Source organism: Mastigoproctus giganteus, chromosome 10 (genome assembly GCF_048544385.1).
Source record: "Mastigoproctus giganteus isolate SK-2022 chromosome 10, ASM4854438v1, whole genome shotgun sequence".
Taxonomy (NCBI): domain Eukaryota; kingdom Metazoa; phylum Arthropoda; class Arachnida; order Uropygi; family Thelyphonidae; genus Mastigoproctus; species Mastigoproctus giganteus.
Genome location: NC_143584.1, coordinates 9652110 through 9667725, shown reverse-complemented (window position 1 = coordinate 9667725; position 15616 = coordinate 9652110). Strand labels below are relative to the sequence as shown.

At 38.9% G+C, this 15616-nt stretch overlaps 1 protein-coding gene across 2 annotated transcripts in view; it reads right to left on the bottom strand.

Annotated features, from left to right (window-relative positions):
* Slh (sec1 family domain containing Slh) overlaps positions 1–15616 on the bottom strand; it is a 294184-nt gene that overhangs the window by 205894 nt on the left and 72674 nt on the right. For both annotated transcript variants that reach the window (XM_090383401.1, XM_090383403.1), the window contains one exon: positions 7370–7492. In XM_090383401.1, coding sequence (XP_090239527.1) covers positions 7370–7492 — 123 coding nt within the window. The remainder of the gene's footprint in view (positions 1–7369; positions 7493–15616) is intronic.

The window sequence follows — 15616 nt, the reverse complement described above, 5'->3', positions numbered from 1 at the left end:
TAATAACATCAGTCCACAATGAGCAGTGTCCATTGATTACCACTCTCTGTCTTCTCCCCCTCAACCACCCCTTTATCCATAGCAGCAATTTGCCTCCAATGTCACACTGCTCCAATTTGTGTAGCAGTCTTGCATGTGCAACAGTATCAAAAGCCTTTCTAAGATCCAAGTATATAATATCAAAGTTATTCCCTGCATCCAGTTCTTTTGTGACTGCATCATAGTATCCAATCAAGTTGGTCAGGCAAGACTTCCCCTTAACAAAACCATGCTGTGTCTGAGCTATAACTGAAGTCTTGTCTAAATGATCCTGCAGTGCGTCTTTAACCAGTGCCTCCATTAATTTTCCTGGAACAGAAGTCAAGCTCACAGGTCTATAATTACTTGTGTCAGCCTTTGATCCTCCTTTGTGAATTGGGGTCACATTTGCACATTTCCAGTCTATGGGTACCTCCCCTGAGTCCAAGGAAGCTCTCATAATTATGGCTAAGGGTTTGCTTACTTCCTTTGCTGCCTCCTTTAATATAACTGGATAGATCCCATCCACCCCGGGTGCCTTTCTTGTGTTTATCTTCAACAGTTTCTCCTCCACTTTACTCCCAGTTATTTCAAGATTCTGTAACTTACTGCTAGAGTTGAATACACCTCTGGCATTCCCCTCGCTGAATAACTCCTCATGTGTGAATGTCGATGCAAAATATTCATTTAGTTTGTTAGCCACCTGAGCAGGATCATCAACACTTGACCCATCAATATCAAGTGGACCAATCTGATTCATCCCTTTCCTTCTAGAGTTTACATAAGTAAAGAACTCTTTGCTGTTTTTCTTTGCATCCCTTGCCAAGGATTTCTCGTAATCTGCCTTCGCCTGCCTAACCTCCTTTGTAACTTGGTTGCATATCAACTTGTATCTATCATAGGCTTCTGTGTCATGTGTTAATTTGTAAGTATCCCATGCATTTTTCTTCTCTGCCATATGCCTCATTAGTTCATCTGACATCCATTTTGGCCTAAACCTTGAACAATATTTCTTAGTTGGTATGTAAAGCCTAGTAGCTTCCAAGATAAGTTCTTTGAATGCTTCCCATTTTGAATTTGCTGTTGGTAACATCATCAGTTGGTCCCACTGTATAGAATTTAAATACTGTCTCAGTCCATCGTAGTTGCCTTTACGGAAGCAATAACCCTTCCCTTTACCCCTAATGGTAGTTACCTCTTTGAGTAAATCCCACTTCAGCACACTGTGATCACTGCCACCTAGTGGTTCATTTATCTGCAGATTCTTAATGCATGAAGAATCACTGCTGATAATCAAATCAAGAGTATTACTCCCTCTAGTTGCCTCCCGAACATGCTGATGTAGAAAACAATCATCCAATAAATCCACAAAAGCCCTGCTAGGGTGTGAGTATCCAGCCCCCAAATTCCAGTCAATATCTGGGAAATTAAAATCTCCCATTATAAGACACTCTGATTTACTGGCCCACTCTATTTCCCTGTACAGTTCCTTATTATACTCATCAGAGTCATTAGGCCTATAGCACACTCCTACTCTCAATTTTGATCTCCCAATGTTTATGTCACACCAAACTGACTCCACACTGCACTGTCCAGCGATGTCGACTGGCTTCACTTCCTTGGTTTTTATGTGTTTCTTAACTAATAGCATAACACGTCCCCCCTTCCTATCCTGTCTATCCTTTCTGTAGACGTTGTACTACCCAAATTGCAGTTCCGCATCCCTTATATTTGTGTGACACCACGTCTCTGATATCCCAACAATATCTGCCTTCGAAGTCAAAGAGTTCCAAGTGATTAGTGGAGTTGGGAGAACAATAGAGGCAACGGATGAATTTGACAGAATGAGGCAGAGAGATTTTAAGCCAGAGAAGATCGAAAAGTGGAGATTCCAAATTACTAAGTCTCTGACAGGAAATATCGGAACGGACATATGTACTAGTAACACCTTTGAGGCAAAAAGAATCATATAGCGAATAATTTGGGCAACTGAGATGAGCAGTGGCTGAATCAACCGATAAATGAGATTCTGTGAGAAAAAGTACATGGGGTTTGGCAGACTGTAAGTGGAAATGGACATCATTGAGATTAGAATGGAGACCACATATATTTGTGAAATGAACTAGGAAATGTTTGGGAGGTTTAGATATTTTCGCAGATAAGCTTGTTCTATGAGTTTGACAATTCACGGTGTATTCAATCGTAAGAAAAAGTGAGGGGGAGGGGGCATGCTGTATGAAGTAATGAAATTTTTGGATATGGCGTACTCACGGTAAGAATATACCTAGATCCTTGACATAACATAGCCTCGACAATGTCCCTCGTATACACACACTACTCGGACTCCACCAGTCACTATCTGGCAGTGTAGAGGTTGCAAGATTATACAGTAGTTAATCTGGAAGCCTCCTAGAGAGTTACCAATAGGTTCGGTCCGGTGTACTAACAAGGGTACAGCTCTAAAACACCATTTTACAGCTGTACCCTTGAAATGTAAGGAAGTTTGGATTTTGCCATGGTGTTCATTGTAACCTCAAAAGACATCAGTGATACTGCACGATGGAAGAGTTGGCGAATGGCTGACCGGGACTTAGCTCTGGAGACTAAACATGGATTCCACCACTTCAAGCCTCCAATAAGCAAAGCGGTGGTATTGCACTGGTTGATGAGAGTCATCTACCACCTAGTATTGCCTGGTAACACAGAGGGGCAACATTCCTCCATGTGTTGTGGGTGCCACACTTCGACTCCTGCTTAGATTGGTTCACACCTGGGGTGGTCACCCACAGTCTGCTTATACCCAGGGTTACTAACAGTCCCACCATCGTGAAGGTGCAAGCAGAGGATTTGGCTGTCACAGATCATCCAGACTTTGCCAAAACTGGGTCCACTTGACTTGAGTGCCACCCGAATATTAATTCCATCAGTGTTTTTGACTTCCAGGTAGCAAGCACAGCTTGTCTGGCATATCTGAGAGAATGTCTGCGACAACCTCACTGTATGGCCAATACTAATACTAATGTATAGTAGAAACCCTCAACCTCTTCACTGGTTAAGTGATGTTCTCCCATCTCTTTTTAAAAAATATTGGAAGATGCCTATGGCATAATGCAGTGTATTGTAGTCACTAGTCTGGTATGCACGCAGTTAGTAGGCTGGTGTAGCACACCACGCTAGATTGTCAAGTTGTGCACTTTCTGAGAGGTCAGTTACGCATTTGTTCTAATCTCTTTGCATCAGCAAAATTATTTGTTATTATAGTACATAATTTAATTAAATATTAAGTAAATTAATGATATATGAGTGAGAAGGGGAAAAAAAAAAAAAAAAACTAAGTTGGATGCTCTCGAAAAACTCAATAAAAGTGAGTCACTAAAAATATTGCCAAAGTCACTAAAAGACTGAAAAAAAAAAATAATAAAAAAAAAAAAATCTAGGATTTTGCACTTTGTTTCATAAGAGTTGTTAAGTCCTCACTCTACTTAAAAGAAACCAAACCGAGACCATAAAGGCAGAAACAAAGAAAAGGTCAAAGTCTTACATCAGAAGATTGATTGTGCAGAAAGTTCTACAAGTGGATGTAAATAATATCAGAAATAAAATGTCAGGGTACTGAGTAGTAGCAAAGAAAATATCCTCTTATCAGCATGCTGCTCAAAAATTTACAAAAGATTTAAGGTCATTTATCAACAAAGAAAAATTGACTGGAGAATACCTGTCAATAATATGGATGAAACAAGTCTAAATTATAAGATATTATCTACAAAAAAATAGCAAAAAAAAAGTAGAGCCTACAGCACCAAGATACAAAAATTCCAGAGAGAGAGAGAGAGAATCACAATAGTGACTTGCAACAATGTAACTAGAACTTGCAAATTCCTGCTTTTTATTAGGGGCAAATAACCTAATCCTAGAGTTTTTAAAAATATACATTGTTCATCACTGCCAGTTTACTACCACAAACAAAATTCAGCACAGATGAACTCTGCATTATTCAAAGGATGAATTTTTGATAAATTTGTATCTTCTGTAAAGAAAACACAAGAAGAAAATAAACTTACCTGAAAAGGCTAATCTTTTTCTAGATAACACTTCTTCACATCTCAGTTGTAACTTATATAAGGGGAATAAAACTAATGTTTTTATCACCAAGTGTCCTTAATCCAGCCTACGAATCAAGGGATTTTAAAATGTTTAAACAGATGACATAGTTTTGAGAAGATGGCAAAACAGAGGGCAAAAGTTTTGAGCTCAGTTTTAGGAAGAGAAATAAAAAATAATAAATAAATAAAAAAAAAGAAAAAAAAAGACACAAATACAGGACTTATAGAATCATTTTAATTATTCCATAAGTCCTATATTCGTGACACCAACGTCAAAGACATATTTACAATATAGCACTAGCATGGAACAAAATTCAAAGTTCAACATTTACTAAATCTTGGATTTGTCTGATCGACAATGCTAATGAAAGTCCTCAACTACAAGAAGATAATGACAAACAGTTTATTAACCGATTTCAGGAACAAAGGGAAGGTTCCAAAGTTTTACAGCAAAAATTTCTCATGCAGCAGTGAAACACACTCTAGATACAGCTTTCATTATGCTGCTCAACAACAGAGTGATTCGACAGTCATGTGGTATATATATATATATATATATATATATATATATATATAAAGAAGTAGTAGTAGAAGCATATAATGCAAGAAAGAAAGCTTTTCTAGCATCAGCCGAATAAAAAAAAATAAATAAAAAAAAAATCATTTCACACACATTCATTCCCTCTAAAAGTTTGTCCAGTTCCTCATTGAATTTATTTTTCACAACGACAGATGGATTATTCCAGCAATCAAATACCTGCTGGCTAAAGGCAAATTTCTGCACATCTATTCCACAACTGTCTTTCTTCAATTTGAATTTATGTCCCCTCAGGTTCATAATCTAAATAAGAGGAAGAATCCCATCAGAATTGAGTCTGCTCAAACCATTCAAGGCCTTATACATCTCAATCAGATCACTTTGAGAGTGCTTAGCCTCCAGACACTGCAATTTGCAGAACTTAAGCCTTTCTTGGTAAGAGGACCCCTTCGTTCCCCTTCTCTGTACTCACTCAAGCAACTCTACATCCTTACTAAAATGAGGTCTCCTGACCTGAAAGCAGAACTCAAAGCATGGCCTGACCATTTTACTTATACAAAGGGATAATCACCTCCTTTTCCCTACTAGCAAAGTTCCTGTATATCATTGACAATACCCCATGACGTACTCTGGCAGCCTGTCTGCACTACTCAGAAAACTTCATATCTGGCTGCACAATTACCCCCAGGTCTCCTTTCATTCTCCACTACCCTGAGTGTAGTACCAAACAGTTGGTACATTTCTCTAGGGTTACTGCTACCAATATACAGCACTTTGCATTTGTCAATGTTAAACTTCAGTTCCCACTTCTCAGCCCATCTGCCCAACTTTTCTAGATCCCGTTGTGGTAGCATACTGCCATTACTGTCATTAACAACCCTGCCAACCTTTGTATTATCTGCAAACTTGGACATCAAGTCTGATATACCTTCATCAATATCACTGATAAATATACAAAACAACAGTGGGCCCTACACCGAACCCTGGGGGACTCCACTAATGACATTAGTCCATGAAGAGCAGTGTCCACTGATTACCACTCTGTCTTCTCCCACTCAACCACCCTTTTATCCATTGTAGCAACTTGCCCTCAATACATACTGCTCCAATTTGTACAGTAGTCTTCCATGTGCAACAGTATCAAAAGATTTCCTGAAATCCAAGTATATGATATCAAAATTATTTTCTGCATCCAGTTCCTTTGTAACCACATCATAGTATCCAATCAAATTTGTCAGACAAGACTTTCCCTTAACAAACCCATGCTGTGTTTGAATTATTACTGCAGTCTTGTCTAGATGATCCTGCAATACTTCTTTAACCAGTGACTTCATTATTTTCTCCGGAACAGAAGTTAGACTAACAGGTTTGTAATTACTTGTGTCACCCTTTGACCTCCCTATGTGAATTGTTGTTGTTATTTGGTTTTTAGGAGCATTAGCAACTAAGGCCATACTGATCTGGGGATATGCGGTGGTCATTCCCTGACCTTTCTGCATCCTCCGTATTTGGTGGTCATGGACTCGACCCCCAGTCTAATCAAGAAGCGTGTGCTACGCACTGCTGCTCCTACCCACTTGGCTACGGAGGCACCCCTATATGAATTGGAGATACATTTGCATATCTCCAGTCCAATGGAGATGTACTATGTTGCAAATCACCACATTTCAACCTCTAAACAGATGAAAATTACTAACTGCATAAGTTTTATGTGAAAATAAAATTTTTCAGTATTAGCATTAGCATTAGTAGAGGCATTTAATGCAAGAAAGCAAGCTTATGCAGCATCAGCCAAAAAAAAAAAAATAAATAAATAAATAAATAAAAAATAACCACTTCCATTTCACCCCTCTGTTCATTCGAAATACCTGTCCAGCTGAGCATTAAACTTATTTAGGCTATCAACCTACCCACTTGGCTACGGAGGCACCCCTATATGAATTGGAGATACATTTGCATATCTCCAGTCCAATGGAGATGTACTATGTTGCAAATCACCACATTTCAACCTCTAAACAGATGAAAATTACTAACTGCATAAGTTTTATGTGAAAATAAAATTTTTCAGTATTAGCATTAGCATTAGTAGAGGCATTTAATGCAAGAAAGCAAGCTTATGCAGCATCAGCCAAAAAAAAAAAAAATAAATAAATAAATAAATAAAAAATAACCACTTCCATTTCACCCCTCTGTTCATTCGAAATACCTGTCCAGCTGAGCATTAAACTTATTTAGGCTATCAACTTCCACGACAAGGGATGGAAGTCTGTTCCACCAACCAACCACCTGCTGGCTAAAGGCAAATTTCCTCACGTCTATCCTACATCTGTCCTTCCTCAATTTGAATTTATGCCCTCTCAGGTGATTATTCTGAGCAAGAGGAAGAATCCCATCAGCACTGAGCATGCTCAAACCATTCAAGGCTTTATACACCTCTATCAGATCACCTCGCTGGTGCCTAGTCTCCAGACACTATAATTTGCAAAAGTTAAGCCTTTCTTCGTAAGAGCACCCCTTTGTTCCATTCACTAATCTTGTTGCCCTTAAAGTATGTATGGATTAGAGCGCTTCTACCACATCCAATCATAAACTAATAAAATTAATTTTTAGAATAACTAGCACTTCAGTAGGAAAGGTAAATTAAATTGGGTCCAGCTAAAAAATTCATTTGAGGAGTAAGAAGAAAGAAAGTAAAGGAGAAAAGCTTTACCTTACTGATATTGGCTACACAGCTGGCCTGCAGAGCAGCACTTGCTAAATCCTCAAGTCTCTGTCTTGATACAGGAGAAATAAAATTTAAATAGTAATTGTCATAGAGTTGATTTCTGAAATCCTGAAGAGAAAAACAAAATAATAATAAAAAATAATCCTTTTAAAAGCACACCTAACAAATATATGTTATTTAATACCTTTATGCCCATTCCATCAATAAAATGATCAATGGAGTTTGAAATTGTGCTATGCTTTAATTTAACAAAAATAAAGTGTACAAGAAGAAAGTGTATTTTAAGTTGAAACATCAAAATTCATTTTTAGGTGGACTTTTATAGAAAAAAATAAAATAAATCACTTTTTAACCACAGAAGGGAGTGCCAGAAAATGTCACACAAGGAGTGTAAGGCACCCTACTGTAATTTAACTGTTCATTAAAATAATACATCGACTAAATGCTTTTATTTTATTTATTATGATGAAAATGAAATAAAAGGGAATAAATTTGATACTTTTTTATGAATCTAGTTTGTTTTGTGTTTCAGGTTCATCAAATAGACAATCTTTCTCTTTTGTACCTGTGTTATGGCAGTATAAAATATATTACCTTCTATTTCACTTCTTTAAAAGTTATTTTTGTCTGTCCCTAAGTCCTTGTCCTCTCTGCAATTCTAAAAGATTGGATTCATTACTTGTTCTTTATTTTGTGAGGTTCAGATTCAATACTCCTTTGGAGGAATTCTTAGAAATCTGTTCATTCTGAGCTCTAATTAAATGATCTCAGGTAAAGGAGTAAGGTTTCCACATGAATTATTCTAGATATGATTCAGAGTTAATTGCAAATAATTCAAAATTTTTTTATGTGCTTGTGACCTAATTCCCTAAATCTGATACAAAGGCAATATTTCAGGATCCTTGCCAGATCCTATCATTAGACCAATACATGAGGACAGATGAAAGAATGCACAAAATTGTAGATGAAAGTATCACAAACAGCTCATGTCTTGAAAATTTTACCGAACATTAATGAAGTTTGAGACCTAACACATCATACAAATATTGCAGAATCATAAAGCTTCAAATCAAATTTGATTTGTATGATTTGGGTCTTTATGATTAATAACAAGCTGTAGTTAGATACAGTTTTATTGATTGTAACAAGCTATAAAAGGATGACTATTCATGTCCAGCTTGCATAAATAAGAAGAGGTATATGAGTTTACTTGGTCATTTGGGTTTTCTGTTTTGCCTAGCTTCTCAACTGAAGAGGACAATGTTTGAAACAGCTGTCACACAATGTCTGTAGATGATATTTTTCTATATTTGGCCAATAGTCATTCTTTTATAGCTACAACTATTTGGTTTTGTAAAAAAAAATTTTTTTTTTTTTATTGAGTCTCAAAACTTTAGGTAAAGTTCAACTTATGTTAATTGTCAAGAAAGTTATGAGGCACTGGACATTTTGTGCATTCTTTCTTTTGCACTCATGTATCAGTACGACGATAGGACGTTAAGGGTCCTGATATGTCACCTTTGTTTGAAATTTAAGGAATTAGATCACAAGACATTAAAACAAACTTTAAATTATTCAAAAACATGGTATAAGAGTGTTTCATTATAGTATTGAATCTATAGATAATCACCACGGGTCTGGCCAAAAATCCCGATGGCCAGAATCCCGAAAATCCTGACAGCCCAGAATCCCGACAGTATCTACTATATTATAAAAATATATGAATATAATTCTATATATTTATTAGTTTTTCAGTAAGTAAAAATTTACCTTATTAGATAAATTTGGTAGAAAGAATATCAAAAATAACAAAAATTTTAACAACAAATACCTCTCTTAATTTGAAGATTATGTTACAGAAACAAACAGTCTTAAAATAAGATCGAACAAATAAAAACAACTTAATTAATTCTGCTTTATTATATTGCATTTAATTGGTAATTTTTTAAGTCGAATTTTCGTATTTGTATAGGGCATTCGAGCAATAATTATAGGTATAGCATCGAAATGCTAAAGATAAAAAACTTGAAATAAGAATACTTTCAGAATATGAAAATTTAGAGTAACGTATTTTGGCAGCTGCATCATAAATATCATTAGCATAACTAAAACTGTAAATTATACAGGTATTTGTTATTAGCTGTACTTTCATGAATTTCTTTGACAAGTACATTAGGCATGACCATGGGCTCCAACAGGATATTTTGAAAGGGGTAAGAGGTAAAAATATCCCATTTTCATATTTTTATTATAATTATAAGAAGAAAATGGGATTTCTTGTTAAAGACTGCAGTGGGAGAGGAAAAAATTCTTCTATTTACAACAAAAGTAAATATTCAACACCTACCATGTGCTCAATATTGGATTATGGATGGTACAGTTAAAACCATGCCCACAATTTTTTGTTAATTCTATACAATACATGCAACCGTCGGTAATGAAAACTATTGAATTCTTCCCTTAGTTTTATGTGTTGATGATGAATAAGAGTGAAGAAAATTATAAACGTTTGTTTTAAGATATGATTGATTTTGCCAAAGAAAATGAAACTGAATTGAGACTACAAAAGCCATATTAACTGACCTGGAATTAGTTGCAATAAATGCCTCCAAAGGTGAGTTCCCTAATGTATATCATTAGGGAATTCACATAATAAGGTCTGTTTTTTCCACATGGGACAATGTGTTTGGAGAAAAATTCCAGCAATTGGACTAGCATCTCAGTACGGCACCGATGAGGAATTTAGTTTGCTGCTTCAACATAGGTGTGCCTTGGCATTTATTCCTTCTGGTGGTGAGATACCACAAGCATTTAATGTTCTGAAGCCACATTTACTGAGGGAAGCTAGTAATGTGATAGTGTTTGAAGGCAATTATATATATGGAAGAATTGGACGGTATTATGCGTAATGGTAATTCGCACTCCACCATTATTTCCACCAACGTGATTTCCGTATACGATTCCATTCAACTGGGAATTCCATGCACCCAAAACAGTGTTGATTGATTGATTGATTGGTTGAGTTTTATTGGCGCATCAGCAACTTAGGCTATAATGTGCCAAAACCTTGTCAAAAAAATAAGCAAAGCTTTCAGTAATGAATTAGGTCACTAAGTCAGGGTATAAAAACAAGTATAAACTGTAAAAGACAAATATCAGTAAACAAGTAACAATAGTAAATCTTAAAGAAATAAGATTTTTTTAAATATGAGTAAAAAGGTTTAATGATTTTAGGAAGCAAAAAATAGCAGACACATGGTCATTGTCGGATAAAATCTGACTGAGTGTATACGGCTCAGTCAGATGGTTAAAAGCAGTAAAACGAGCATTTCTAAAACTGGTACAGTCACATAAAATATGTTGAACGGATAAAATGGTGTCGCACTGCTCGCACATGGGAGGGTCAGCAGCCCTCAGCAAAAAGGAGTGTGTAATATGACAGTGTCCTATGCGGAGCCGAGAAAGAACAACTTCCTCTTTGCGATCCTTGCGTAAGCTGGACCGCCAAGGATGGATCACAGGCTTAATTCGACATAGTTTGTTTGTAGTAATCAGTCGATGCCACGAATATTGCCACTGAGATTGTAAATTATTATGGATCACTTGCCTGTAGTCTTTATAGGGGACTAGCAGGTAAAGATTATCCGTCAGGGCTGCCGATTTGGCTGCAGTGTCAGCCAAATCATTTCCTCTAATCCCGATGTGACTGGGGATCCAGCAGAAGCGGATATCGAAGAATCCACTTGCATAGAGGCTGTATATTATCTGCTGAATTCGGGACAGGGTTGGATGATTAGTGTGTGACATTGCTGATAAAGCCTGTAGTGCACTCACTGAATTGGCATGTATAATACACTGTTGGTAACGGTGTTTTCTGATCTAGAGCTAACTCTATGGCATGCAGCTCTGCAGTGTAAATGCTGCAGTCAACGGGTATCTGCTCTGATATGGTATTATTTGGAAAGACAGCAGCAGATCCCACATACGATTCTGACTTCGAGCCGTCTGTGTAAACTGGCAAGAAGTCAGAATGTTCTGCACGGTGTTGTGAATAGAGCTGAAGGTAGACAGAAACTGGGGTATTAGCCTTCGTCGCAATCTTGAGCGAGAAGTCACATGCTGGTGTTTGTGCATGCCAGGGTGGAAGGGGCTCCTTTGGTGATCGAGCAACCTTGTCTACCGAGATGTTAAGCTCATTGAGTAGCTCTTGAACACGAATGCTGAATGGGCGATTGGCGGTCCGTCGTGTGTTATAAAGATTTTCCCATTGTGGCTCGAAAATGGATGTCCGCGTGGGATGGTCTGGCAGGGACTTCAGCTTGAAGGCATATTGTAGAGACAACTGCATTCGTCGAAGCAACAAGGATGGTTCATTTGCTTCGACATACAGACTTTGGACAGGTGATTTTCTGAATGCACCAGTAGCGATACAAATGGCTTGGTGATGGATGGGGTGAAGCCAACGAACAGCACTATTTCTGGCAGATGCATACACCTGAGACCCATTATCTAATTTTGAGCATACAAGTGCACGGTATAGACATAGTAGAGTGCATCGGTCTGCACCCCAAGAAGTAGAAGAGGGAGAGTGGAGGATGTTAAGCCCTCTCGTGCACTTTGTATGTAGCTGACGAATGTGTTGAACAAATGTCAACTTTTTGTCAAAAAAGAGTCCCAGGAATTTCGCCCCTGGTACAACTGGAATGGTGTTTTGTCCAAGTCATAATTCAGGCTCGGGGTGGAGGTTACGTTTGCGACAAAAATGGATGCAAACGGTCTTCTCCGGTGAGAACCTGAAACCATTGGCTGTGGCCCAGGTGTTAAGACGGTCAATAGCTTGTTGCAGTTGTCTCTCAATAACCCTCATATTGCATGATTGAGAGAATATGCTGAAGTCATCAACAGAGTGCACTGTTTATAGTTGGAGGAAGTTGTTCAGAAATAGAATTTATTTTAATGGCAAAAAGCGTAACACTTAAGACAGATCCTCGTGGTACCCACTCTTCTTGGCAAAAAGGCCGCGAAAGGGAGGATCCTATATGGAACTTGGAAATAATGGCAGGATAAAAATTTTTTAATAAAAATGGGAAGGTGGCCTCAGACCGAGGTTGTAAAGGTCTTTCAAAATACCAAATCTCCAAGTTGTGTCGTACGCTTTTTCCATGTCAAAGAAGATGGACACCAAGTGTTCTCTTTTTAGGAAAGCATCTCGGATTGATGTTTCCAGTCTAATTAAGTGGTCCAGTGTGGACCTGTTTCTTCGGAAGTCGCACTGAAAGAGGGAGAGAAGGTCGTTCGATTCTAAATACCATAAGAGACGAGCATTGACCATTCTCTCCAATGTTTTGCACAGACAGCTGGTCAGACTAATAGGACGATAGTTTTTTGGACATTTAGGATCCTTTCCTGGCTTAGCAAAAGCAAGAATAGTTGCCTTGCGCCAGGTATCCGGAAAGTGCTCTTCAAGGAAGATTCTGTTGTACAGGAAGAGCAAACAGTCCATGGATTCTGGTGAAAGATGTTTGATCATTTCATAATGGATGTTGTCTGGTCCAACAGCGGTAGCCTTTGTACAGGCAAGTGCTGTTTTCAGTTCGTGGATAGTAAATGGCCCATTATGTGGGTGGGAACCCTTTGATGTGAACTTAAGGGCCTGTTTTTCAGTGTTGCGCTTTAAGACCAGAAACTCTGGGGAGTAAGATGATGTTGCAGAGATGTTAGAAAATGTTTCCCCCAAGAGCATTGGCTATTGCAGTAGAGTCTGCAATAGTACATCCATTATATTCAAGGACCGATGAGGGGTGTGCTGTGTATTTTCTCTTCATTTTCCGGATTTTTTCCCAGACCACCTTAGTACTAGTGGACTGAGTAATTGATGAAGTAAAACGGATCCACGATTCCTTTTGACTCTGACGACGGATGTAGCATGCTTTGGCTCGTGCGCGTTTAAAGGCTATAAGGTTGTTTGTGGTAGGATATCGGCGAAATATCCCCCACACTTTGTTTTGAGCCTTTTTTGCTGTTGTGCATTGTGAATTCCACCAAGGTTTGGGAAATGGTGGAAACCGGGCAGATGTTTTTGGAACAGCATTCGCAGCTGCTTGAACGATAATTTCTGTGATGTACGTTACTGCATCACTGATAGGCTCCTGACTGACAGTATTGAGGTCAAAGTTTGCCTGATGTTGGAAGGCAGACCAGTCAGCCTGATCAATCTTCCACCGTGGTAACCTGAAAGGAAGACAAGGTCTCGCACTGTATAATGAGGTTATCACAGGGAAGTGATCACTTCCGTATGGGTTCTCCTCCACTTCCCAAGTGAGTGAATGGAGTAGAGAAGGGGAGCAGATAGAGAGATCAATGGCAGAAAACGTACGGGTAGGCATGTGGAAGAAGGTATTTGTTCCAGTATTTAGAAGGGAGAGGTCATTGTAATTTAGCATATGCTCTATGACTCGTCCCCTTCCATTGATGTTAGCACTACCCCCACAGGGTAGTATGTCCATTAAAATCCCCAAAAAGTAAGAAAGGGAGAGGCAACTGCGTTACAAGATCATCAAGGTCTTCCTGGGAGATGTCAGTCCCAGGTGGCAAATAAATAGAGCACATGGTTAATAAAAATCCCACTGCAAGGTGAATTGCAACAGCTTCTATGATAGTTGTAATTAGCAAGGGCTGAACTGGGGTCTGGTTGGCCACAAGGATAGCCACTCCTCCATGAGCAGGACCATCCGCAATTTTATCCTTACGAAAAATTGTGATGTTAAGCATTGTGGGATCATCATTTGCCTTTAGGTAAGTCTCCTGCAAACAAAAGCAAACTGGCTCGTGCTTTTGCAGGAGGGCCTTGATGTCATCAGTATTTCGCCGGAATCCACGACAATTCCACTGTAGGAATTTAGCCATTATTTTGGCTTGGTGAGTCCATCAGGTGGCTTCCGAGTTGCTGAGGGCTTACTTTTATCAGTCTTGGGTTTATCTCTTTTGGGGAAGTATGGACGCTGTCTGGTGTCCATTTCCTCCTCCACGAAGAGTTCCAAGACTGATTCGTCCGTTACCTCCTTGTCCTCTACATCCATTGTTTCTGTTATTATTGGTTGCTCTTTTTTACCACTCGGTTTTGGTAGTGGTGGAGCACTAGGAGGTACGGATATAGGAGTAGCAGCTGACTGCGTTTTTTTGGTGGGCTTTTGTGAACTTAATAAATAACGTGCAATCGGCGTGAACGACTCTCTTGGTGGTACAGTCATCTCTGTTTGTGTACCGATAGTGCACTTCACAGAAACCTTCTGAGCATATGAAGGCTTCCCGCTATTTACTGGTTGTATGCGTTTTATAGCCTCTGGGTAGGAGATGTTTAGCTCAGTTTTTAATTTTTGTATTTCTTTTTCGTCCTTCCACCGCTGGCATGCTCGAGAGTATGCAGGGTGCTCTCCTTGGCAGTTAATACAATTAGGCTTAGGAGCTATACATTCCTTGCTCTCGTGATCTTTAACACCACATCGAGCACAGGCAGGGTTACCACGACAAGCTGTTTGTGAGCGGCCGTACTTTTGACATTTAAAACACCTCAGTGGGTTTGGAACGTAAATTCTCACTGGGCAGTTTAAGTACCCTGCCTTGATGGAACTAGGAGGCCATGGGGTGTTGAATGTTAGGATGAGAACTCGGGTAGGGACGAGATTCCCATCCTTACGCATGGATATTCGCTTGACAGCTGTTACTCCTTGTTCTTTTAATTCAAGGCAGATCTCTTCTTCAGAAACATGAAGAAGATCCCACTCTGATATGACACCTTGTGAAGAGTTCAAAGTTTTGTGAGGGGTTACGATAATGGGTATTCCCCCTATAGATGTGGCGTTCAAAATTTTTTCTGCTTGATTTGTGTTTGATGCTTCAATTAGAATATCTCCAGAAAGCAGCCGTTTTACGGATTTGGGTGAACCTGCCATCCCTTCTAATCCTTTCTGGATAAAGAAAGGTGACATTTTCCCTACTGACTGCTCTCCGGTGGAATGGAGAATGAGGAAAAGAGGTGTCACAGATGGTCTTTTCTCCTCAGTTCTGGCTCTTTTAGCGGAATTGCTCTCACTTTCATCCGACGATCGATTAGGTAGGGACCTTGTTGGGGCCCCAGAAAAAGAGGGATTTAAATTACTCATCAGAGTAAAGAGAAAGTGTCTGATGCCTAAGTACCTCACCCACCACGGAGCCCTACGAGAGGATGCCCAC